Here is a 25,258-nt window from a genome sequence, read left to right as displayed (position 1 = left end):
ATTTGTCACCACAGCTCTCCTGAAGCCTAGCTGTCTGTTTGTTCAAATCTAAGTAATGTGGAAGTGGAGATGTGTAGCCTGTGTTGAATTCAGTGTAAAACAGAAGTGAACAAATCTTATTGTTGTTTAGTTTGATTTCACTTCATTTAAAAGTTGGTAACATAAATATTTGTAGAAACAATGAATGTGAAACAAGGAGTGGCAAATAATAGACGTTGACGTGTAATTTATTTCGTTTTGTTTCTTTATTTTCACATTAAATACCCAGCAACCCTTTGGTGACGTCGTTGTTTCGTGTCCTTCGGTGGTTCTCCTGTCTTTGGACTACAATACCCATAATGCTAAGCGCCCAACATCCGAACCTTTGGCGCAGACTCTATGAGTTGTGTTTTTGCCCCTTCTCGCTTGCTTCACTGTAAGATGGTGGTTTGTGGTGTATGAAGGTAGCCCTTAGCCTCACACACGGACAGAAAAGGGCCGTTTGTCTCCATAAAAGTAGATGCGAGAGAGTTCCACAGACATCAGCAGCAGCAGTGACTGTGTGTGTCGGTGTTCATGGCTCACAGACGGACTTCTCCCTGCACATCCCGGAGAGGAACCCCCCACCCATAGGCACGGTGAGTCTCCCACTGAGTTGTAAACCAAAGAGCCACCCATCCTTTCAGAGGATGACATGACTGAAAGCTTCGACCCGTTTATCTGCCCGCTGCCCGCCTCGCATAGCTGTCGTCCCGGCGGCTTCGGTCATGTCCGGTCGGTGTTTCGGATGTCGGGCTTCACCGGTGGAGGGCAGGCCGCTCAAAGTCCTCTCCTCTACAGCCTTCATGTCAGGAACACAACTTACCAACAATATGTTTGTGTAGTGAAGGAATTGTAGCCGTCTTGTCGTAACTCTTATTAGTTGTGGGTTTTGCAACGCAGAACCTTGTTGGTTCTACCTGGAGGAGAAGCTCGGTGGCTGTCCCGCCTCAGAGACGCCAGAAAGGGGGACTGGTAGGCGCTAGCGGCATTCCAGGGTTGCGGCAAGCCGGTTAGCATATCCGCTTAAAGCTTAGTCGGTCAGAAATGCGGCGTTCATGAACCATCTATAAAACAAGAAGCATTAACTTGTAATATCCGACTTTATTGAAATAATACGTGTTTGTCTAGAATCCGAGGCCGTGTCAGCCGCCTGTAAACATGACGTGTACGTTACATTTCCTCCCACTCTATTTGTAATTCATAGATACATTTGGTCACGTTTAAAAACATCCGAGTACATATAGACTCAACAAAGTGTAGGTTGTGTAAAGCTACACAATATCACCAACTACAGATATTGACATGCAACAGGTACTACAAGCTTCAACTAATGACGATTTAAACAATCAGTGTCTAAACTTTAATGTTTCTCTCTGCTGTGGAGGCTCAACTGGCTCAGTCACTCAGACGCAGACTTTATATAGGATTTGTTTGTGCAAAATGTAACCCTTAAATACATCTTAACAGTAACAAACACGTTCTCTTAGGTAGGGAAGACTTCTTAAAGCCCTGTAGGGTGTGTAGGTACTCTGCAGGTCTGTGTGTAGATGGATAGATACTACTTGCCACTATTCCCATGGACTTCGTATTCATATTGAAGATCAGATGATTTAAACATACAAAGTTAAGGATCACAACAAGCCAAACTATAAGGCGATATAAAGTGAACAACCCAAAAATGGAGATCCCACTCACCGTCTGTGTGATAGAGCCATGCAGATGAACACGTGCTTAAATTAGCTATGAATCTATCACTGCCTGTACCCATGTGACCCACATCACTGTGATTACGCAATTCCAAATGACATAACGACACCATAACAATCCAATTAACTTCAGATTAATTCCAAATACATCAGTGGCTCAAAATCCAATTGGAGTGCACACAGTGGGGTCCAAAAGACTGAGATTTGTTTTGCCAACTTTGTTTCCTCAGGCTTCTTTGACGAGCCCGCGTCTCCTCTAAATTCCTTTCTCATGCATTTTGCCATTTTGCTGCAAATCTAAATCCAAAACGGGTTGTTTTTCTGTTTCTCTGCTCGCTATTTTCATTTGACACACTATAAAACCACAAAGCTTCACATAAATATACCCTAACCTAAGAATGCTTTGATGCATTTCATTCCATCTCCCCAGTCTGATGTCTGGCCTTACGAGTTCTTGTTTGTGTTTCTTTATTTAGAGCATTTCTCAGTGAACTGTGGTCTTCATGTGAATCCCCGAATTTATTTACCCTGCCCCCTGCCAAGTGGTGTTAATGTTAGCAAATCCACCCTCATTCTCCGCCTCCCCCTCCTGCCCCGCCCTTTAAAACTTTCTACCTTTTCTTGCCGACGCTCCCGGAACATCTTCCTCCTAACCCCGGCCTCTTCTGCCCCTTTCTCTGTTAACCATAGAGACTTCACTTAAAAGCCACTCCCATAACATGTGCTGTGACATGTTTCATGATTCTCAGTAGTGTGTGTGTGTGTGTGTGTGTGTGTCAATGACGTCTTTAACACCTGTGACATCATTTACGATGACGCCATTCTTCCTGTCTCCCATCTCCCATTACTATTATTTGCCTAATTTGTTTATTGCAAAAAGAAATGTAAATGAAATAAAAGCATCTTATTCATACGCCAGACCCCTGAACAATGTGTCAGCTTAGTTTAGAGGCACTCTGTGGGAACGGTGCCTGTTGCAGCCCAGGATAAACAGCTGAACAGACACAGGGATAGGATAAGAGAGAGGATACAGCTTGCACAGACGTCTTGACAGAGAGATGGTCTTGCTGATTCTTATTTCAGAATCCGATTCCTGCGTGAACGCCACTGATTAAATCTATTTGATCAGATGGAGCAAACAAAATACAGCAAATACTGACTATTCTACACAATTATTTAACCATGAAGGGTCCAACACAAAGCTGTAATGACAACTTTTGGGTTCTCTTGCAGGTTTCTGTGTTTCTTTCTGAAAATGCTCCATTGTTCCAATAAAAAGCCCGGAGCAGAGGCAGTTTATTAAATGAAATAAATCCAGAAGCCTTTTTTCCAAGAGGATATAAGTAGAATAAAGTCAGTGACTGTTATTTCACTGTTTTATATACACATTCTTACAAGAACTTATTACAGAATGAGTGCAACAAGGGAGCACAATTGTCTTTGCATGATAACTTCAGGAACTAAGCTGGTATTAAAAAGTAGTGACATAATTACATTCTGTTAAATGTTTTCTTGCCCGGTTAAATTTGTAATAATAGTTCAAAGCTAACCAGTTATTCAGAAACACCCCTGGTAACCATGGTAGCGTATACACGGAATAATCCCTACCAGTTTGCCAGAGTCACCAATTAATCCACATCAAGGGAGCTGTCCAGTTCTGAATTTCAATGACACAGTCAGTAGGATTTGTGGAATATGTTTTTGTGAGCAACTTGAGGCACCCAGCAGTTTATTTAATGAGAAATAAGGCTTTAAAACACTACTTACTCAAAGTGGATCAGGTCTGAGCGGAATCTGCATGCAAGGGATGCAAGTCAATCTTTCAAACGTCTCCTCTTGGACTCACGGCTGCAGGGGCGGGACGACAGATGAAATATGTTTGAAGCATTGCTGAATATTTTAATCCATAATGAATAAAAATTCCACAACGGTTGTCTTCTTGACTGGGACATTCGCAACAGTACAGTTCTGTTATGTGTTAACTGAAGTTCCCTGTGAAGGAGGATTTACTGCATAGTGTCTTTGCCCCTTTACTGAGGAGATGCATGACAGGACTGCATTCTGAGAACTCTTGTGGATGACCTCTTTGAATTTGATTTTGTGGGCGCTTTGAAAACTTCCTTTTTCTGTCCTTTATCACCTGTTGTAATTGTTAACATTAGCTTGCTTGGAGACCTGAGAGCGTATAAGCTCAGTGATGTCTTCAGCAAATCCAGGAGCTGTGTATGATTGTTGAGAATGCTGATCTTTACACTGTTTTTACTCGTTTCATAGCATCTGCAAAACATTTAGCAACGGGGAAGCCAGCCTGTAGAGAGCGTCGCTGTGCTGAGGAAGCACCCATGACCTTTCACGTGTACCAGGGAGGAGTGGAGAGGCTGCTGAAGAGCTGCTGATGCCTGTCTGGATTCCCCTTCAAAGAGAGAAGCTGAGGCTGACCCCACCCTGTCCGCACTCAGGAAGGTATTATTACTTTCAGTTATTCAGATACATGTTTTTAATACAACAATATGTCTTGTCCTGTCAATCATAAAGCCCTTTTTCGTTTTAGTGACAGTGCTGTATTTGATTTTATTTGGGTGTACTGGTTTATCTAAAGTGGTGTGTGTGTGTGTGTGTGTGTGTGTGTGTGTGTGTGTGTGTGTGTGTGTGTGTGTGTGTGTGTGTGTGTGTGTGTGTGTGTGTGTGTGTGTGTGTGTGTGTGTGTGTGTGTGTGTGTGTGTGTGTGTGTGTGTGTGTGTGTGTGTGTGTGTGTGTGTGTGTGTGTGTGTACGCGCGCACGGCTGTGTGTGTTTGTCTATTACATTTAATGGGCCGTGAGAGTTTTGTTACCTTTCATGAATGTTAAGTTGTTATAGTTGTACTTAAAATGCTGAACAGTTGTGACCGTTTCTGCTTTCACTAGAATTCCAGGCCTCTCCTGTCCGTGTCCTCTAACAGCTGCTCTGTGTTGTTCTGTGTGATAGTGTGGTTTTGTAGGATGTCCCAGAGCCCTGCGGTGAAGGACGGCACAATGGAGTGCCCGCTGTGTATGGAACCTCTTGAGATCGATGACGTCAACTTCTTCCCCTGCACCTGCGGATACCAGATCTGCCGCTTTTGTTGGCATCGCATCAGAACAGATGAGAATGGTCTCTGTCCTGCCTGCAGGAAGGTCAGACTACAGTCTTCTCCTAATTCAGTTTAGTTAAGCACACTTGTTTGCTTATGTGTTCTCATTTGTTCACTAAACATGACATATTTATGATTCTGCGTCTGTGTGTGTGTTTTTGCTGCAGCCTTACCCAGAAGACCCAGCGGTGTACAAGCCGCTGACACAGGAGGAGCTGCAGACGATAAAGAACGAGAAGAAGCAGAAACAGAACGAGAAGAAGCAGAAGATCACAGAGAACCGCAAGCAACTATCCAGCGTCCGCGTGGTCCAGAGGAACCTGGTGTTTGTAGTGGGGCTGGCTCACAGGCTAGCTGACCCTGAGGTGATGGAACACACACACACACACACACACATTTGATGACTCCACCACTATATGATTTGTAATTCACTGTTCCGGCAATGATTTTGAACTCTCAACACCCAGAGGCAGAAACGCAGCTTTAAACCACAGTGACTCCATGTTTCACAGCAAACTTGAGGTTTTGATGTTTGTGGTGTTTCCGCTAGAAAGATCCATTATTTTTGTCTCATCTGTCCACAGAACATTGTTCCAGGAGGCTTGTAACATCCTTTTTGGTCTTATGGAAATGTGACTTGTACAGCAGTGGTGTTATATGGAGAGCAGTGGTTTCCTCCATTCCTTCCTTCAATGAACACACACACAGGCTCCTCACTCACTTGCATCGTCCTCTTCCTTGCCTTGCAGCACATAAGACACACACTCGCTCACCACCTGGCACTGTTTAGTGCCAGTTTCTCCGCTTCCTTCAGGCTGATGTTGGCCTCTTTCACTTCACCCATGTTGGTCCTTCCTGGTTATTTCGGGTTTGCCTGACACTCCAGTGGGTTCTAAATGCGTCTGCCGTTCTAGAACTTCACTTCTCCACCTTTGTGATCGTATAGGTTGTGCTCTTGCTGTGATCCTTGCAGGGACGTCCGCTCCTACGAAGAGCAGCACCTCCCATAGCATCTTACTGATTGTAATACTGCACTTACTTGTAAAACCCAGACTTTGTGAATACTTAGATGGGGTATTCACATCAGATTGGCCAAACAGATTGGTCACATTTCACAATCCTACCATAGAAGGAGTTGTTTGTTTCGACTAAGCCTTGCTATCCACTCCAGAATCACGTGTTGTGAGGAATAAAACCTTACTGAATAGCACAAGAATCACATTTTCTTACTTATTAATGATCTTTTCTCCAAACAGGTTCTAAAGAGGCAAGAATATTTTGGGAAATTTGGGAAGATTCACAAAGTTGTTATCAACAACAGCACAGCATATGCTGGCTCACAGGTGAGCTGATCAGCAGTTATCGGTCACAGTCGGCTGTAAAGATGGATCTTCTTTTTTAATGTTTGCCTTTTCCTCTTTCCAGGGGCCGAGTGCCAGTGCCTATGTCACTTATCTTCGTTCTGAAGACGCCCTCAGAGCAATACAGTGTGTCAACAACGTGGTGGTCGATGGCAGAACACTTAAGGTAAGCTTTGAAGAATAGAAGTCATGTATTCAGTCTGAACAATCTCTGGTGTGATGTGTTTCACCATAGCAGTGTAGTTCTGGGTCATCTGTAGACCATGGAGTGGTATTGTTTACAGAATGTATGAAGAAAAATATGCAGTTTTGCACAATTAAGTATGAATTTAAATACCAGGCAAATGTTTTTTTTTTTACTAAAATGGGACAATACACATCCTTATTACCGAAATGGAAAAAATCCATGTGGGAAGGAAATAATATAATAAAATAAATAAGTTGTGTTAATGCTCTTAGCTATCATTCAGCCGTTTGTTTTGTGTTTTCCAGGCTTCTTTAGGAACAACAAAATACTGTAGTCATTTTCTAAAGAGCATGCTGTGCCCCAAACCAGACTGCATGTATCTACATGAGCTCGGGGATGAAGCTGCTAGTTTTACAAAAGAGGAGATGCAGGTAAGATAAACCTGTGTAACAATGTAGACCTCTGGTTCCTATTTGGTCAGGTTGAGAATAACTGGTGTAGAATATTGTTGTTGAATTTGTTTTCCTATACCGCATTAAAGGATTTGTATTTTACCCCATTTGTTGGCACATCTGAATGCATGTATTCCAGCTCCTGCTAAGGTTTGTATTTTCCACTTACAGGCAGGAAAGCACCAAGAGTACGAGCAGAAGTTATTACAAGATCTCCACAAATCCAACCCTGTGTCTCTACCGAGCTCAGGTGTGGCGGGGGAAAGACCAAAGGGCAAATCCAACTCTTTACAAAGGTAGGCTGCCCCACTTCATCGACATCAACATTAGATAACATTAGATAATTAGGGATTTTAGATTGATGTCTTATCATTCCTTGCTTGGCCATCTCTTATATGTCTTCATAGATCCAACAGCTCCAGTAAAGATGGCTGGCCATCATTACTGGCGTCAGGGAAAACAGCCAATGGTCTGTCACAAGACCACCGGAGGAGTCCGCCGTTGGATGGCTCAGAATCTGAACACATGACCCCTGAGGGGCCTGAACCCGAATTTAGCCATTGTCCTGTTCCAGCTCTGTCCCCTTTATCCTCAAACTGTGACCTTGCCAGGTAATCTGCCCATACTGACTTGATTGAAGTTATAAAAAGCCTTTGACACGTGACAAACTCAGTCGCTAACAAACATGAACTTGGGGAGATCATACAGTTGTAGACCCAAATGACATAACTCATGGATGAAAGAACTTTGGTGCAGTGACTCTTTCACTGTTGCGTGTGTGTGTGTGTGTGTGTGCATGTGCAGGTTTTAAGCCACTCTAAGCTCCTTATATTAATGTGTTTTAACCTCAATAATCTGTATGTGATGTCATTGTCCTTTAATTTTTTCAGCCCCAGCTACAAACTGCCAGACATCATAAGTATAAGCAACAGCGAAGCCTCACAATTGGTAAGTAGCTGATTTAACAAGAATTTCAAACAAGGATAGTTTTCTTATAAGAGCTAGTGGCAGGATTGTGTTAAAAGTTGAATTTATGCTTCAACCTTTACTCAATTTAGAGCCCAAGAGTCTGCCAAGTTAGTAAATACATTCGGGGCCATAGAAGCCTGTTTAATAACATTTACATACTTTAATAGATTGATTTATATTCACATAATGTAGGTCTGTTACATATAGTAAACTGAAGTCAATCTGATTGTGGAGTTTATATGAAACTTCTTGCCTAAATCCAGGGTGCAATTGAAGTATTACTGTGCATGTTTATGTACTGAATAAAACTCCTGATTGAATAAAGCATAAATGGAATAATAACCTCCATGTTTCTCTCCTGCAGCTTCCAGGTAGTGACTCTCCATCTCCCCCTCCTGGTCTAAGTAAACCTGGCCTGGTGGTTCCCATCAGTGTTGCAGGAGAAACGACACGTTCACCGTTTGAGGGAGCTGCTGCAGAGTCCCAGTCTCTCTTCTCAGACAATAGTAACTTCCGGCACCCCAACCCCGTTCCCAGTGGGCTAACTGGCCTCCCCAACTCTTCACACGGCAACGCTGACTGGCCCACAGCACCAGAGCCACAGAGCCTCTTCACCTCAGGTATATGATGGATATATATATGGGTACTGTTCATACTCCAAGCTTAAGAATTACTTAATGTGGAACCTTTGGCAGATTTCCTTCTTTATTAAATGAAGAATGGGTGGAAGGGACATCATATTCTGTGAAAAGCTCTGTGGAACCTGCAAACCTTTTGACCGACCCTCTTTCTTTGTGCAGAAACCATCCCAGTGTCATCGTCCACAGACTGGCAGGCAGCATTCGGTTTTGGCTCAACTCGGGAGCAGCCGCAGCAGCAGCAGCCGCCGCAGCCGCAGGAGGACGACTTAGGCTTTGACCCCTTCGACATCACCCGGAAGGCACTGGCTGACCTCATAGAGACGGAGCTTTCTGTTCAGGACAGCTTCTGCTCTCCTCTCTCACCTGACTCCTTCCCCCACAGGCCCCACGGAACCCTGCTCGGTTCCCTGCCTACCAAAGGACTCAGCCCACCAGAGGGCCTCCCACCCCCGAGCCACCTCCTTCCCACGTCCTACCCACATGCCACCCACCGATTCCCCCAGCATCAACACCCTCACCATGCTGCCTACAGTTCCTTCAGCTTTCCCTGTCATCCTTCGTCTTCTGTATCCTCCCACTCCTCCACCGCCACCTCTTCTTCCTTGTCATCGTCATCACCCTCAGCTTCCCACCAGTCATGGATGGATGGTATCTCACCCTCCTCACGTAGTAACTTGGGGCATTTGAATCACACAGTCAACCCAGCAGCCTCCAGCTCACAAGGCGGCTTCCTGGACTTGACTTTGCTGCCGCGTCATCGCAGTACTGGGCTGGGAGGAATTCCTATATCAGGTAGGGCCGGATCACATCTGCACCATTAATCATCTTATCGCCCCTCCTTTTGGGGGGGAAGAGGATATAGTGTGTGTGTGTGTGTGTGTGTGTGTGTGTGTGTGTGTGTGTGTGTGTGTGTGTGTGTGTGTGTGTGTGTGTGTGTGTGTGTGTGTGTGTGTGTGTGTGTGTGTGTGTGTGTGTGTGTGTGTGTGTGTGTGTGTGTGTGTGTGTGTGTGTGTGTGTGTGTGTGTGTGTGTGTGTGTGTGTGTGTGTGTGTGTGTGTGTGTGTCCGTGCACATAACTCAGAAAGATCAGATTGGCTTGATACTTTTACAGTAGAAGGGGAGTGTCCATGGCTCGGTCCTCCTCAGAGATGATCCGGAGACACACCCGGACTCCATTGTGAGTTAGGGCTGTTTGCGCCATCTTGCCCTCTGTCTATTTGTTACCTGGGTAAAAGTCCGTGAGCACCGTAGTTTTAAAAGAGGTTGGTTAGCCGAGTCAATAAAGTGCCAGACGCTGCATCACAGAGTCGCTGTTTCCACTCCAGTGCTTCTATTACTGAGTGGAATATAGGGGCTTTAGTCCAGGCTCTGTCTAGTCTGACTTTCATTTGTGTAAACTATGTTGTTTCTGCTGGTTGCAAAGTTCACATGTTGGTGAAACTTGTTGGTGAAGAGTTGCAGTCCTATGACAATACAAATCTGCCAGGGAGCGCTGTTTGTCGCACACTTTAGCACGACCGGGCAGTAACACAGCAGACACGCTACGGCCGGCACTTCATGGCCATAAACTCAAGCAGCAGCATTTTGGAGACCACAATAACTTTGTTGATGTGAACACACAAGCTGGAGTCTCATTACGTTTAGTCGTTTAGTCGTTTAGTCATTTGGCAGATGCTTTTATCCAAAGCCACTTGCATAGGAGATTTGAATACAACACAAGCAAAGATCTAGAACTGAGAGAACAACAAGAGGAAGTGCAAAGAACATAAGTAAATGGACTTGAAATCAAATAATCTAGGTCTGTTCCTTGGAGGATACCAACGTTTATGATCTGATCTCAGTCTGACAGTGGTAGAGTAGTAGAGGTTTTCTCTGGAGTTCTTCCTAGTCTTCCTCGTGAGCTTTGGGCGGGGTTGGGAATTGGCTAGAGAGTCTCTTTCATTCCTTTACATTTCTCCAGCAGCTCTGAGTGTCCCTGACCTCCTGTAGACTCAGGTTTACACTGGTTATTAACACCAGAGAGAGGTGGAATAGCAGCTGTCAGCTGTTTTGTCAGGCTCAGCAGAGCCACCAATGCTGATTTAATTTAGCATGGTCCCCTCCATCTTTATTCAGCCTTCTCCTTGACCTCAACTCATTGTCAGGCAAAGGTCAGACAGCCAGCCATGTTTCTGCTGTAAACATGGAGCCATATCAAAATGGTGTATGTGGCATCAGTTGACAGCAATTGGTGTGTTGGAAGTAGAAAGGAAATTACTTAGTAGCTTCTTCTTTCATGTTTGAATCGTCCAGCATCTGTAACGTGCTATTATGGGATTAGTTATTACTCTAATGAAGATATCCTAATCAAAACACAAGCTATTTGATGTCAAATGAAAGCAGTTGAGGAAGATGAGGCCGTACTAGAAGACGATTTGATCTCATCCTAAAAGTCCTGAGCCTAATTCTGAGCTAAATGATTCCTCCCTCTTGAGTAATGGCATTTTAAAACTTAGTTGAAATTGATTTTAAAGCCATCTCTCTCTCTCTCTCTCTCTCTCATGAATTAAACATGGCGGCACTTGTTTATCTGTGGATGCAAATGGCAACATAGGTGATGATGTTAATGGCAGCCATGCTTCCTGTCTGACAGGGCTGATTAAAATAAATGGAGGCTGGGTGAGGTCTGAGGCAGGATCATGGGGAACTGCTCACGGGAGACAAGTTAGTTAGTCAGTCATGTTTTTGGTTCTGTGTCTTTATTTAATCATAACCCCAATACAATTAATGGAATCACCTGAAATGAGTTGCAAAAAAATGATAATTCCTAGCATGTCCCTAGTTTTCTTCTTATCCATCCTCGGAGAAACTAGCTGCGGGGGTTAATGAGTAAGTAGACTCACCATCATCCGGTCAATTAGTTATTTAGTATTCATAGCGCCATGGTAACTGGAAGACTGTGTTCCTCATGAGGCCTGCATGGTGTCGGCAGCAGCGTCTCATTAGGCGGAGCTGCAAACGAGCCCAGCACAGCCACACACACTGCTGCTGCTGCTGCTGGGCTGAAACACAAAACATGGCCTCTAAATAATTAGGCTCCTCACATTCAGAGCTTTACTGCCTTCACTGCATTCTCATCCCTGTCATGGAAGCTTGATAGGACATCTGATCACATCATATGACCGTAACGTCCGCCAAGGAGGTTCTGCTTTTACTTGGATCCACCCGTGTTTGTCTGTTTTACCAGGATCCCTCAAAAGGTTCTGATTTTAAATGAGTATCACTGTTTACTCGGTGTTGTTTATGCCTAATCACGACCGTATTACTGAAAACGTGGGAGGAGGGGATGGAGATTAATTCAAATACACGGTGAAAGTGATTAATCACTGCTGCAGCGGAGGAAACAGCCTTTTTTTTTTTTTTTGCTTTGGAGTTTTAACTTTATGGTGCTGGTTGAACACAGATTGATTGGGCAGAAAGAGAGGAAAGCAAAGGGCGATAACTCAACTTTTATTGGGATGGATCATCTGGAAGACATGACAGCAGCAATATGGCATTTAATTAAATATGATACGCTTCACATAATCTCCTTCTTACTAATATTTGTCCATAAATGTCTTGTAAGTTATTTTTTTAATCAATTCACAGTGGGGATCTTTAAATGTTAAACATTGGAATGAAGTGAAATCTCCCAGATTGACCTTTTATTTTGTTGTTCAGTGCAGAGCAAACTTAAATTAATATCTATCTTAAATAAAGTATTAGGCCTGTGTGTTGTGTTTCAGCTCATAATTAGTAGATGTCCTATGGTCACTGACTTCATGTCTTGATGTGTGTGTGCAGAAAGCAGCAGCAGCACTGGAGAGAGTACAAATGTGAAGGAGTGGCAGGACGGCCTCAGAGCACTCTTACCAAACATCAACATCAACTTCAGAGGACAGCCCAACTCATCCTCTTCTTCGTCCAGTATCAACCACAGAGGGGGGCCTGGGGGCTCTGGGTCTCAACACTTCGGCTGGGACGGTCCAGCCAGCTGGATGGACCCGGCCATCATCACAGGTAGGACACGCCACCCCAAATGATACCTGAAAGATTTGGTACCAATTTAGGAAACACTTTAAAGTTGCGAACACATCTCCTGTTGGGCCGATCCGCAAGAACCACCTGTTCCCTCCCTCAGTATTGGACTCTTCCTCCCCAGTGTGGCATCACAAAGGCTATTGATGTTTCCTTGATTTGAAGAATTTTCAAAAATTCCCTTCCTCATCTACCAACGAGGGAGGACCTGCTTACGTTCAGGACTCCACCAAGAGGAACTATCTCTGAGATTTATCACCGCCTTCTGGATCTAGGGCACCGGTCTAACTCTAAAATTAGGGCCACCTGGGAGGGAGAGCTTGGACTCCAACTCGAGACAGACTTCTGGGAGGAAGTTGTCCGCGAACTAACTAGTCCTGTGCTCGTCTCGCACTCATCCAGTCTAAGGTTATACACAGGGTCTGAAATGTACCCAGAGGTAGAGGACAGATGTGATAGATGTTTTGAGCCCACACTGCAACCTAAGCAACATGTTTTACTTCTGCCCCAGGTTACACAATTACTGGTCTGGTTACTTTAACACAATGTCCGCCATATTGGGAATGCAGTTTCAACCTTCATCTTCACACACAACCTTCCACCACATCTTATTCTACATTGACGGTTGTTCTGTAATGTGACTTGTGTCTCTGCAGGGATCCCAGCCTCCAGTGGAAACAGTCTGGACTCTGTTCCGGATGACAATCCTCCACACTGGCTCAAGTCCCTTCAGGCACTCACAGAGATTGATCCACCGTCCATCTCTGCCTCAAACAGCGCCCCCTTCGGGACACAGCTACCACCCAAAGCCAGCTGGGCGCCTTACCCAGCCCCCACCAACCTTTTTCACACCCCTCCGCCAGGTTTCCATACTGTCTTCAGACCCCCAGCTCAGACACAGACAGACCTGCTGCAGAGTGCCGCCGTCAACCGTCACTAGTGACTGTCTACGTTCTCCCACACAAACACTTCCAACTGTGAAGAGATGCTCGGATCAAACCGACTGCGGTACAGATAATTACTAACAAATAATTGGAGAAAATACTGTTTTATTTCTTTCTCATCTTCTTAGCTCTTCTGTTTCCAACCCTGTTTTCTGATTGATTGTTGGAGTTGCTCTTGTCATGATACCCCAGCCTCACCTCCTAAAATTGTTTAACAGCACCAGGTCCCACTTTGTTGATAAGAATCATCACAGAGTTTCGTCCAAGTGTTTGGAACTACATGATTATAATCTAAAAACCGTGGTGACAGATGCTTTGGAATGGTTACAGTTGGTCAGGGGGTTCAGAGACCATGAGAGAAGCTTTCTGAACCCCTGTGGCAAAGCTCTGAACCTATAAACCAGGAATTTAATGTTCTTGATCAGAAAGGAATTTCATGCTCATGGCTTTAAAGATGGCAGACCGCTAACCCACATACAGTCCAGTCAGAAGTAAGGAGCAACAAACAGAAACCCAGCCGCCTTGGTCAGTGTCATTTAGATGGTGCAGGTGTTGTGTGTGTGTGTGTCCATATATCTTACACCCAAGTGGACCGTAATTGCCAGCAAGGAAAACAAGCTTCTTGAGGTGAGACGAAGATTGCAAACTGAAGTGCAGGGAGAATGTAGGAGCAAGAAGAAGAATAGTTTCTCATTGATTGGCTATTTGGTTCAACACGGTTTTAAATGGTCTATTTTGTGAAGAACTCTGAAGTTATCTCCCACACTGTAACTCCACATCTTGGCTCCTGTTGTCTTTAAGGGGAGTTGTAAAACGTTTGTAGCTTTCTTGCATAGAAAGAATCCAAGAATCCATGTCAACCAACTGAATTCAGGCTAAACTAAACTGCTGTTCTCCACAATGAGGGAAACTACATCGTGTTTACAATTCACCTCAGAGGAGGATCGTTAGTGCAGGATGCTGTAGAGTTTGGGTCAGTTTTAATTTGAACTTCATCTCTATGGAAGTACAAGCACCTAACTTCCACCTAAGGTCCCTTACACCTTTGAACCTCACAGCTGAGGTACTTGGCCAAAGAAAAAACACTCAAAGAATCTTTCCTGCTGAGGCTGAATGTATCTAGCAGTGCTGGAAAGTGGAAGGAACAGTTTGCATTGTAAAAGGAGTTTTGAGGAGAAACAGGGGTTAACTCTTTAAACATTCATAGGATGTGTTGGTCAAACCTCTGTATCAGAGGGTGAAGCAAGATACACAGGCTCTGCATTCTAACGCTCTCAGCACAGGAAGCGCCACTATGTGGTGCTCGTTGTCAGCTGACATCACGCCGCTGCGGTCCCACATTTCTATGACGGCTTAAAGCCTCAACACATTTTCAACGACGTGGTTCTGGTGCTCGGCTTGCTTCTTGGAACCGATCTGTGTTTCCACTCATGGCAAACAACCTCACCAACAAACCAGTTCCTCGGGCAACACATAACTCACTCCTGCTTTTATTTTACATCTTCCAGAACCGCTTTTGCTGAAACCCCTCATGTAATTCCTGTGCTCCAGATTCATGAGCCTGTTTATTGCACCGGCTTTCTCCAGCTGAAACCGAATTCCCTCTGTGCTTTTCTTTGCAAAGTCTCCAACTTATTTTCAAGCTCCTGACTGCACCAATTTGCCAGGAGTGTGTTGGTGCTTTCAACAGGACCACCGCGTTGTTTTGTTCCCCGCTCTTGTGAAAATGCTGCTTCTTGCTGCTGCTGGTTGTTTCATAACGCCGTTTCATGTATTAACCCCCTCCAACCAAACCAGAACATTTTTTAGTTGCCAAAAAACCAGCACAGGAAATGTTTTCAGCTGAGAACTGTTTTTGCTGCGGAATCACTGAATGGGGCTCAATTTGTCTCCATCCCCGTGGAAAAGAGGTATGAGAGGTGAACATTGCAGTGTGGAGAGGAGAAGGTACAGTAGGACCTTCAGACAGGAGAAGCACCTAGGGTTGGTTTGTTTTTCTCATTGGTTTCGAACCTTAAAATCAGAAGAAAGCACTCTTAATCACAGTATTAGAGTAAATGGAATTGTTTCTCATGAGGCCAGTTGAATCTGGCGGCCGTGTGTTGAGGTCAAAGTGCTTCAGTGCAATTCAAACTCACATTAGGGACACAGCTTCTACCTTCATTTTCCCAAAACTCCTGACTCCGGTCCTGACAGCTATCAGTACTCCTCAGTATTCTCACCATGAAGAGACCGAATCCGTCCAATCTGAGGTTTTACATGGAGCTAAAATGAAGAGCATAGAGAAATAAAAGGAAACAATTTCTCTACTGAATGCTGACTTTGTGTCTTATTTTGTGTGTCTGCCCTACACTTACACTTTTATTTATGACTCCTAGTTTGAGCTCTCTGGAGTTAACAACCTTACAGTTATGAATCAGATATTTCACCGTTGGACACTTCATAAAGATTAGCAAAGCAAAGCACTTATCTGTATGTACCTGCGTTTGTCACTGACTCTCTCTCTGTCTCTCTGTCTCTCTGTCTCTCTCTCTCTCTCTCTGTCTCTCTATCTCTTACCATTAGGCATTTTGTTGGTTTAATTTGATGATGAGAATAAACACAATAGGTTATTAATGCCTTTAAAATTATAATGAGAAGAGGAACCCAAGGCAAGATTAATGACCGTTGTAGTTGATCATTTCTTTGTGAGTCGATTGTTAAACGCATCCATGGGGGAGGAGATTTCAGGGGGAGGAGCTTTGGCGATTCTTCATGCCAGTGGACGTTTAAGGCTGATTATGTTTCATCTATGATGCAATGTCCACACTGGGATGCAGGGCGTTTGTATGTGTGTCTTTGTTTTGGTAATCTGTGTTTCTGCTCTTCACATGGTTCACGCAATCCCAAGTGGACACACAGTTCAGTACGTAACCATGACCGACAATCTCCTGCTTAACTGAGACTAAACTGAAGTTATTGTACTTCAACACACCTTGGGAATGCATTATCTAATGATGTAGCTAGCTGTGGAGGACATTAGCCTGTCCTCCAGTGCCACTATAAGGAATCTAGGAGTTATATCTCTGATCTGGATCAAGAAATACATTTGTCAGTGATTCCAAATCAGTATATATCACAGGACTTAACATTCATCACATTCAGACGACATTCCTGCCTCCCGTGTCTTTACTCCACCCCCATATTGCTGACTACATTTACTAACCACAAGAGCTTTGATACACTTTCCTTGCCAGTAGACAATTTAATTATAGCAATAATTAACACTATAACAAAATTGTACTCTTTGTAGTCTATTTCAAAACATGGCCTTTGTTGATTGTAGCGTTAAATGACACAGTGTTGTATATGTTAATCACATCTCTTTATAATTTATACGTTAACGATCCCAAACCTAGGCTAGTGGGAAGAAAAAGAAACTTTCTGGCTTCAAATAAGCCGTTATATAAATAGCTATATAAATAGCTTTGCTTACCTGAGACACATGCCTAGGCTCTTCTGGGGGCTTAACGTCTTAAATCGAGCAGGTGATAAAACTAAGTGGTCCACAATCTGAAAGAGCCCCTGAAGCTCTCATCCAGCCTCAGTTCTTGAATTGGCAGATGAACCTCTCCTATGGGATGAACTGGCGCTTCTTAAAATGAGCATATAAGACACTATTATGTGTAGGCTTAGGCCTCCAATACTGACTTTAATATCCCAGCAATTACCATGGCAACGGTTCGGTGTCAACTGTCATCAGCAACAGCTCATGGTGTCAAAAGGTAGATGGCTTTTCTACCGTCAACCTGTGAATCCAGCATTAGAGTTGGACACATTGGCTTTTGGGAAGCACTAACATAATGGATACGTTCCCTGAAAGTAATTTCTTCTCTCATGTACCCCAGACAGTCCAAGAAAGTCCTATCTAAACACTTTTTGGCTGAGCCTTTGCAACACAACGTGTGTTCAGGTGTAATGCAGCATGTTGTGTCACATCACCACTTTCCCGTTACTGGACTGCTCTTGAATGCCGGAATGGGTGTGAACGCAATCACAGAAGGTCCGGCATTGTGAATAAATCAAATCCTGCAGTGCCCTGACAGAAGCCCCCAGTAACTTTTCTGCCAATAGTGTGCAACTGCTGCATGAAAGAGGCTTATGTGTCTTATACACGAGTGGATCCCATGTGATCAAGGAATTTATGCACATTGGCTTCAGGTAGTTGTGCCACAGGTTTGTTGTGAAGTGGGAAACATCTTCTGTTATAAGTACGTCAAAACATAATCTTACATGAGGCTGTATGTGCTTTTCTTTATGTCTTCATCTTGATTTTCTGGATTTTCCCAGCAAACACGTAACCACACCAAGTGTTCATGTAATCTTTGTACGATACATTCTAGATTTTTAATTGACTTATACTTTGAGTGATTCCATATTAGAGATTTTTCACTTGAGGTAAATATTGGACTTTAAACTCTTGGTGTAATGACACCAGGGGCATTCTGTCCTGATCCTTCTTTATAAAATAGGTTTGTAGGCAGTCATCAGTTCTTACCAGAAATGATTTGGAAAGTAAATAGTGATGTAGAGTGAAGCAGACACATTGTCAGTACAGTTACCTAAAGTTTCAAATAACATGAATGATTGATTGAATAATTTAGAACGGTGGTTAAATTATGAATGAGAGCTATATTTAAGGTGAGCTGATCTATGATCCACTCACACTCACTGGCAGACACAGAATGTGCCTGGATGTAGAAATATAGCTTACATTACATGGACTTTCTCTGCACCTGAAAGCGCAAATTAGCCCACGGACTGTGGGCTGTGGGAAGTCACGGAAGTGTTACTAAGAAGAAAAAGGGTAAAAGCGATGATGTTGTACTGTTTCCACACTCAGCTGTTCTCTGATTAAACCCCGGGGCACATTTTGTTTCCTCTCCTGTGATCTGATGAACATGCAGGTTAGGTGAGGAGGAAACTAGGTGAGGTTGTGTGTTCTGTCTGTGATCGCCCTGTCAACGCTCTTTCCACTGAATAATGCTGTTGCCATGACATCAACCATTTGCGTTCTCTTTGCCCTTCAACTGTTGTTTCAATTCTGACTTTATTGAATGCAACTTGAGTCAGACTTCAGAGTTTTGTTAAATACATATCATCGTATCTTGCAGAGAGTTGTTTCTAATGTAGTGTGTCTCATTTCATAAGGTATATTTAGCAGTGAATGGTTCATGTACAACATACTGTAGACAGTACATTGTGCCACTGCCTGCCAATGAGACAGAATTTTATCTAGCAGCAGTTTTTAGTTTAGAGGCATTTTCCAGACTGTGAAATGATTCTTCTTTGTATTCGTCCTATGGAGCTCTTCTATGCAGGTACACTAAGTCTAGGCACTTCCATTGGTCATGCTGTTGCCAGATAGGAGGCTCTGTTCTGAGATCATGACGCCAAGTGTTGGTATCCTCATGTGATAGACCAGGAAATGTAGTGTTTAGCAACATATGTAATATATTCAATTGTGGGAAGCCATCAAATCTTTCTGAATGAAATCTGTCAAACATATAGAAATATCACTAAGCTTGAAATAGGTCACTAATTGTTTGATATGACATGTGATTTCATTCTCTCATTATACAGCATGTATTGAATCTCTACTGACTCCAGGCTGACAGAAATACCACAGGATGATCTCACTCACACACACACTGTGATGACCTGCCACAGATTTGTTTCCATAGAAACCTCTCATTTCTTCCCGTATCTACATACACACACAGATGAATGTTTTAGCTTTCATTCAGTGGAGAATCTGCCACACTACTTTCAGGCATCGCTCTCCACTTACACTTTATCTCTGACAGAAATAATAACACAGCAACTCTTAACACACACAGATCATTGATTTCAATCAGAGCCGATCAGAAGTTTCTGTTCCAGTCTGTTTTATTTTCACAGCACAGGGTGACAACTAATGATTATTTTATACTATACACTATAGATCTATTGATGCTTTTTAATGATTAATCCATTATTCATATGCATGTATAAAATGTCAAAAAATAGTGACAAATGCTCATGACAAGTTCCCAGACGTGACATCATCATCAAATTGCTTATGTTGTTTATGATGATATGAACAGCAGTACACCCTTAGCTGGAACCAGCAAATATATTGACATGGTTTATGATTATCCTCCCATTCTTCCAAAGGTCCATGGGAATATTCAAGCTTGATTATTGTGGTGTTTTGTGTTTTCACCTCTGCTATGGCCTTGATCCATCTTGCAGACATGTGTAACATGGCACCTTGTTAGCCTGATCATTGATATTGTTCAGTTTTTCCCTGGAGCGCGGCAGAGATGATGAATAAGAGCTGGGAGGAGAAACCGTGTGGAGTGTGCTCTTGTCAAATGAAACAAAGCTGAGAGCAGACAGAGTTCACAGGCGTGTTCCATCTGTAGGCCAAAAGCAGGATTGAACAGGACACATTTCCTCTCTTTGGGCTCCTCTTCTGCCGTTCAGATCATCTTTCTGGACTTGCAAATCAACCTCACACAAACTTGCACTCGTTTTCACATTTAGCTCCTATGATGAAAAAAATTGAATACTGAACAATCAGTATATAAAAAGGAAACACACTGAGTGAAAGAGGGCTGAGAGGATGAAACGCTGGATGGCAGGATGGGCTCGGCAGAAGGGGCGGACCGCTCTGACGCCTGAATGAAAATGGTCCCACGTGACATTTCCTGGTTGCCACTTCTCTTTATTATACTGTACAATAATGTACAACAGTGGAGATTGTGGATCTCTATGGTGACTAAAGGTGCTGGCTCATCCACAGCCACCTGCTCGTCCCAAGTAACTGGAGGGACCTCAGGAGCCGGAATACTGAGAGTCAACATGATCCCAGTATTTTTTTGTCTGTTTTGGCAAATCCTATCACATCAGGACTGGTCTTTTCCCCTGCTTCTGGAATAATCCTACACGCTGCTCCATAAGGAAACGGCCATGAGAACTCGCTGTATCCTGACCATTTCCTCTCCCATGCTGGCCATTCATTGATTTCTCCACAATTACAGTAAACCACTTAATGGGAGCTGTGGCCCAGCCTGATTGATGACCACTTTAAAGCCATACTCTTCAGCTATGACCACCTCATTATCCCACATATAGTCATTTAGTGTCTCCACTTAGTTCTTGTGCAATCCATTTAGTATATCCATTATAGAATCTCTGTTCCAAAACAACAAAACAAGCACAAGTTTTTGATAATATTTCTCAGTTTTTTTTCTATGATTTTCAACATAGCAGATCATCAACACACCCATTTTTAACACACCCACAATAATAAAAAAAATCTGCAACCAGAAGAAATTGGAGATGAATGGAAGGATGAACACATGGTACAGTGTTGTTTCAGTTGTTTTTGAATCCTCTTGAATCTTTAGCAGACAGTGCCATTCTCCTGTCGGGACTTGGGGCAGGTGGATCGGGGTATCGGCTGGACGGAGGGCGCCAAGGTGCAGAAGAAGCCGGCGATGAGTGTGAGGCCAAGGCCGCCCCAGGCACAGAACATGGACCAGCCGTAGCCGTGGCCGATGTCATCAGGCAGACCGTACAAGTCCCGCGGGTAACGGGAAAGCTCAAAGTTTATGCCAGCAACGCACGTACACAGAGAGATAATACAGAAGGTACCTGCAACAACAGGAAACATGTTAAGGGATAAATACATGACCAGGCAGATCACAATGCACAAATATTATTATTATTTCGTTAATAATAGTAATTTAACTATTATAGCCATTTCTTCTCTATAGGCCAGCATGGTGGAACAGTGGTTGTGGGTTCAATTGCATGAGCAGTGGACACATTTTGCGGGGTTTTAAAAAAAGCAAACAAGTTATACAACGGCTTGTTTGGCCTTGGCAGAGGTATGAGGTCTAGTGAAAGCTCAGGTCCATCCAAATGTTGGCAATGCCTCAGGAGACATCCAGCTGACAATCATGAAAACTTGTGCTTCTTCTTTAACACTAAATGATAATAATATTCTTTTTGAGCTCCGGTAGAACCGGTTGACAGGTTCTATGTTAGCTGTCTGACCCTGTGACCTGTTGCTCTGATTTGGCTGCTGTAAACTGACCCATCTTACTTCCTGTGCCATTATTGCCGAGCAACATAATTGGCTTTTTAATTGCTTGTTAATTAGGCGACTGTAGGTCAAAGCACTAATCCAAGGCCTGTTATAATTGAGTGTGCTGTTGGCTCCTGCCAAGTGCGAGCTGGGCACTACACGACACGTCAGCAAGTGTGAACTCTCCGCACACAAGAGCGCAGAGAACCATAGAGACACGGCAGGATCAGGATACATTTACACGCTGCATTGAAATGTGAGAGGTATTGAGATAAGGAGAAATGTGTGTTATTGCAATGCGTCATTCGTGCCGAAGACATTCTATCGGACAATTCAGAGCAAATAGGAATGTGGCATGATTTGCATTTTGATCAGTTTCAACTATTCTATCAATTTGTGGGCAACTTATTGAGACAAACTTGATTTATGTATGAAACAGGAGCATTTGAATAGAAACTGAATTTTGACAAACCTCCCATTAGGAAGAGAAGGCCGGCCACATACTGCATGAGGCCACGGTCCCAGCAGCAGCCCAGCACGCCGATGATCCAGCCAAATAGGATGATGGCCACCGCCATGCCCATGAAACCTGCCGTCATCCGCCGCAAGTCTAAAGGAGACACGGAGAGAGGATTTCAAACATCAAGGTATCCACTAACACGGCCATTACAGGAGGAACTATACACTTTACATACAGAAGTTAAGATACATAGGACAGTCATAGAATGTATCTCCCTTTATATACAAATTAGACTGAAATCAATGATATAAAACTGTGATGTTCCAGGAGAATCCATCAGCCGCAGATTAAAATACACATATGAGTTATTTGGTTGTGTGATTGTGTCACAGTCAGCAGTGTTGTTGTATTCCTGCATGTGCTGGATGTGTTTCCTGTTTCCTTTTTTTAGCTGAATAATTTTATTGACTAAAATATCACACATAACAATGAGCATGTGGTTATGCAACATTTTGTAGATTGTTTTCATAAACAGAGAGGGGGGAAAGACAAAGAAATTAGAAACAAAGAAAACAATAATGCAAACATGGATTTGTGATACACATATCAGTTTTAGTGAGATGATATAGTAGGTGCAACTTTTGCAGAAAGACAGCATTCCTTCATTCCACTACCGGAACCGGTCCGTGGGTCATTTGGTACCAGGCCGTAAAGAAAGACTGATAATCAAAAAAATGTTGAGTAAATCTGATAGATGTTTTATTTTGAAAAATGACCGGAACCACCCACCTGTGCGTCAAAATGATGGCTCTTTAAATAAACGTCTTTGAAGAGCCGTCATTCCCCGGGCCGGTGTACGGTCACCTGTCTTTGCTTTTAAAAGAGTGAATCAAGCCTGTCCGTGCCAGAAGATCAACCGCTGGAGATTGCAAATGACGGTGGCTTTAAGTCAATTTCAGACAACAACTCTGCCGGTGTTCTGGATTAAAATCAAGGTAGAATATCCTGAGATCGCCAGATAAAAGCACAGAAAACCCTGCTTCCATTTCCAACATCCTGCATCTGCAGTGACAGCGACCAAAACAAACTGACTGGACATTAGGAACACACTTCGGGTGTCGTTGTCTCCCATTACCCCTTCATTGGACCGGCTCGTTGCAGAGAGACACAAACTCCGGGCTCCCATTAATTCAGCGTAATTGTGAGTTGTATTTTTAATGCACTTTGTTTTTATACCAGCATTGTATTTTTTTCTATCCCCCCCACACTCTATCTATCTATCTATCTATCTATCTATCTATCTATCTATCTATCTATCTATCTATCTATCTATCTATCTATCTATCTATCTATCTATCTATCTATCTATCTATCTATCTATCTATCTATCTATCTATCTATCTATCTATCCCAAGTGTGTTTTCTAACAGACTGCCACCACAAAAGAAACACAGGGGGGAAACCATGTGTCAATAACCATTATAACAATGTTGCCCTTCCTGTTCCACCTCTCTGGTTGCTTTGCTTTACCTTTGTTGGGAGTTTTGTGAGATTGATCTTCCATGTATGTTATCAGTCAGTCTGCCAACTTTGTATCTATGTGGGTTGAACCTTATCGATTTCTGTATGTAGTGAGTGACTGTGGAGAGGCTCTGGGTCAGGATGAGGCGGGGATGCGAGCCTCTGTATGTTTAGTTTGTTTAGTTGTCAGAGCAGGCAGTCAGGTGTAGGGGGCCTGGACTATTATGCACCATTAAGGGCTTAGTCGGCTCTGTCGAAGCTCAAGTCGGACTTTTCCATATCGCTAAGCTGACTCACTTCTGATCTCACTCTGTCGCCACAGCAACTTGTGCTCCGAGCGGATTCCACCACATTAGCTTCTAACAGGAAAATGACATTGTGATGGAGCCTCCATTACCAGAATCTGACTGCATTTAGACGGAAACACATTTCATCATGACACAATCTACTTTTGAGGTCTACTCTATCATATACCATGACAACAGTTATACTACCTTGGTATTTACAAACCTAAAGGCTCTCAACACAAGGAGCAGAGACAGAAGCAAGAAAAAAAAGGCCTGGCACTGCCACGATGACACAAGTCTGCACTGCAGGATGCTAATGACACCGGGAGCGGCTGGAAACAGGCCGCTGGCAGCAGCGAGGTCGTAGAATACAAGCAGGAGGAGAGGCGATGCTCCAACTTACACCCCCCACCATGTATGTGTTAATGTCAAGAGTCAGCTGCTCTGCCAGGGGGAGGAAGGAGGCCAGGGCTTGGCACCATGTGGCGAGCAGAAAGGTCAAAACATTTAGCCTGAGAGCATTGATGGAGAACAATAAAAGACAAGCAGGCTCATATGTAGAACACACTTAAAGGTGAGCTCTTCACTGTGTGTTTACTTCTAATATTAATATGAAGAGCCTGCCTTGCTCACATAATGGAAGTTAGTTGAAAAAATGATAATGTGCTTTTGAACGTTTTTAATTTGACGTTTTATTTTGTTCAGCACTGGAAAGAGACTGGCAGTTTGAGTTTTCCTTGTTAGTGGAGAGCATCAGCTTCAACCCAAACAGCTACAATTTATCATCAAAATGTCCATCTGGATACTCAGGCTGCCTTTAGTCGGAATATGGCTGACTGAGCATGGTCAGAGCTCGGCTCCTTTACAAGCAGCAGCACATTTGGAAAATATGATTGTTTGGAAACGACTGATAGATTTGATGGATTGGACTTGTATGCTGTGAGACTGACTTGAGACTCAGTAAGAAAACACAAGCTGTGTATTCCATTATTCAGCCTATAATAATCCACGAGGGGGGGGGGGGGGGGGGGGGGGGGGTCGGGGGGACCATGTTCCTGGGGGGCCCCATGACAAACCGAAGCATACATCATTTATCAATTAAATGTCTTATATATCCTTTGATTAGAATGGGATTATGGAAGCATTTATAATGGTGAAATCCTTGCATCTTACATCTTATTAAATAGATTTGATTCATCGAAACATGGAATAGAACACACTGTACTCAAAACCTTCATTCCCCTATTCACTGTAATCCAACTTTATTTGGGAAATTAGTTACAATACGGGCCAAGTTGAAGCAAATTTCATTGAAATAATATCAACATCATGTCAGCCTACCAAATGCTTGTCCAGATAATTAGATTTGAGACTCAGACATCAGCTGGTTTGTGAAAAGGGTCACTACAAGCCTACAAACAATAAAT

The 25,258-nt window shown here is 43.4% G+C and overlaps 2 protein-coding genes across 2 annotated transcripts in view; one reads left to right on the top strand and one right to left on the bottom strand.

Moving 5' to 3' along the window:
* Positions 1–371: 371 nt before the first annotated feature.
* cnot4b (CCR4-NOT transcription complex, subunit 4b) lies at positions 372–15,761 on the top strand. The gene is made up of 14 exons (XM_076154182.1): positions 372–617; positions 4,002–4,190; positions 4,694–4,881; positions 5,006–5,203; positions 6,095–6,181; positions 6,264–6,365; positions 6,692–6,817; positions 7,010–7,134; positions 7,246–7,449; positions 7,729–7,786; positions 8,172–8,427; positions 8,608–9,240; positions 12,270–12,485; positions 13,160–15,761. Exons 3-14 carry the CDS (start codon positions 4,708–4,710, stop codon positions 13,441–13,443), a joined length of 2,463 nt encoding a protein of 820 aa, XP_076010297.1. The 5' UTR covers positions 372–617; positions 4,002–4,190; positions 4,694–4,707; the 3' UTR covers positions 13,444–15,761.
* Positions 15,762–20,876: 5,115 nt separating this feature from the next.
* The window catches only part of tmem178bb (transmembrane protein 178Bb), a 48,285-nt gene continuing 43,903 nt past the window's right edge, over positions 20,877–25,258 (bottom strand). Inside the window, exons 3-4 of the mRNA XM_076154295.1 lie at positions 22,036–22,173; positions 20,877–21,127 (exon numbers count right to left, since the gene is read on the bottom strand). Of these exons, the coding sequence (XP_076010410.1) occupies positions 20,877–21,127; positions 22,036–22,173 (389 nt within the window). The remainder of the gene's footprint in view (positions 21,128–22,035; positions 22,174–25,258) is intronic.

This window comes from Genypterus blacodes, unplaced genomic scaffold, assembly GCF_046128005.1.
Source record: "Genypterus blacodes isolate CSIRO-AG114 ecotype Tasmania unplaced genomic scaffold, CSIRO-AGI_Gbla_v1 ptg000061l_1, whole genome shotgun sequence".
Taxonomy (NCBI): Eukaryota; Metazoa; Chordata; class Actinopteri; order Ophidiiformes; family Ophidiidae; genus Genypterus; species Genypterus blacodes.
The sequence above is the reverse complement of the archived record's forward strand: the minus strand, read 5'-3'. Positions and strand labels throughout refer to the sequence as shown.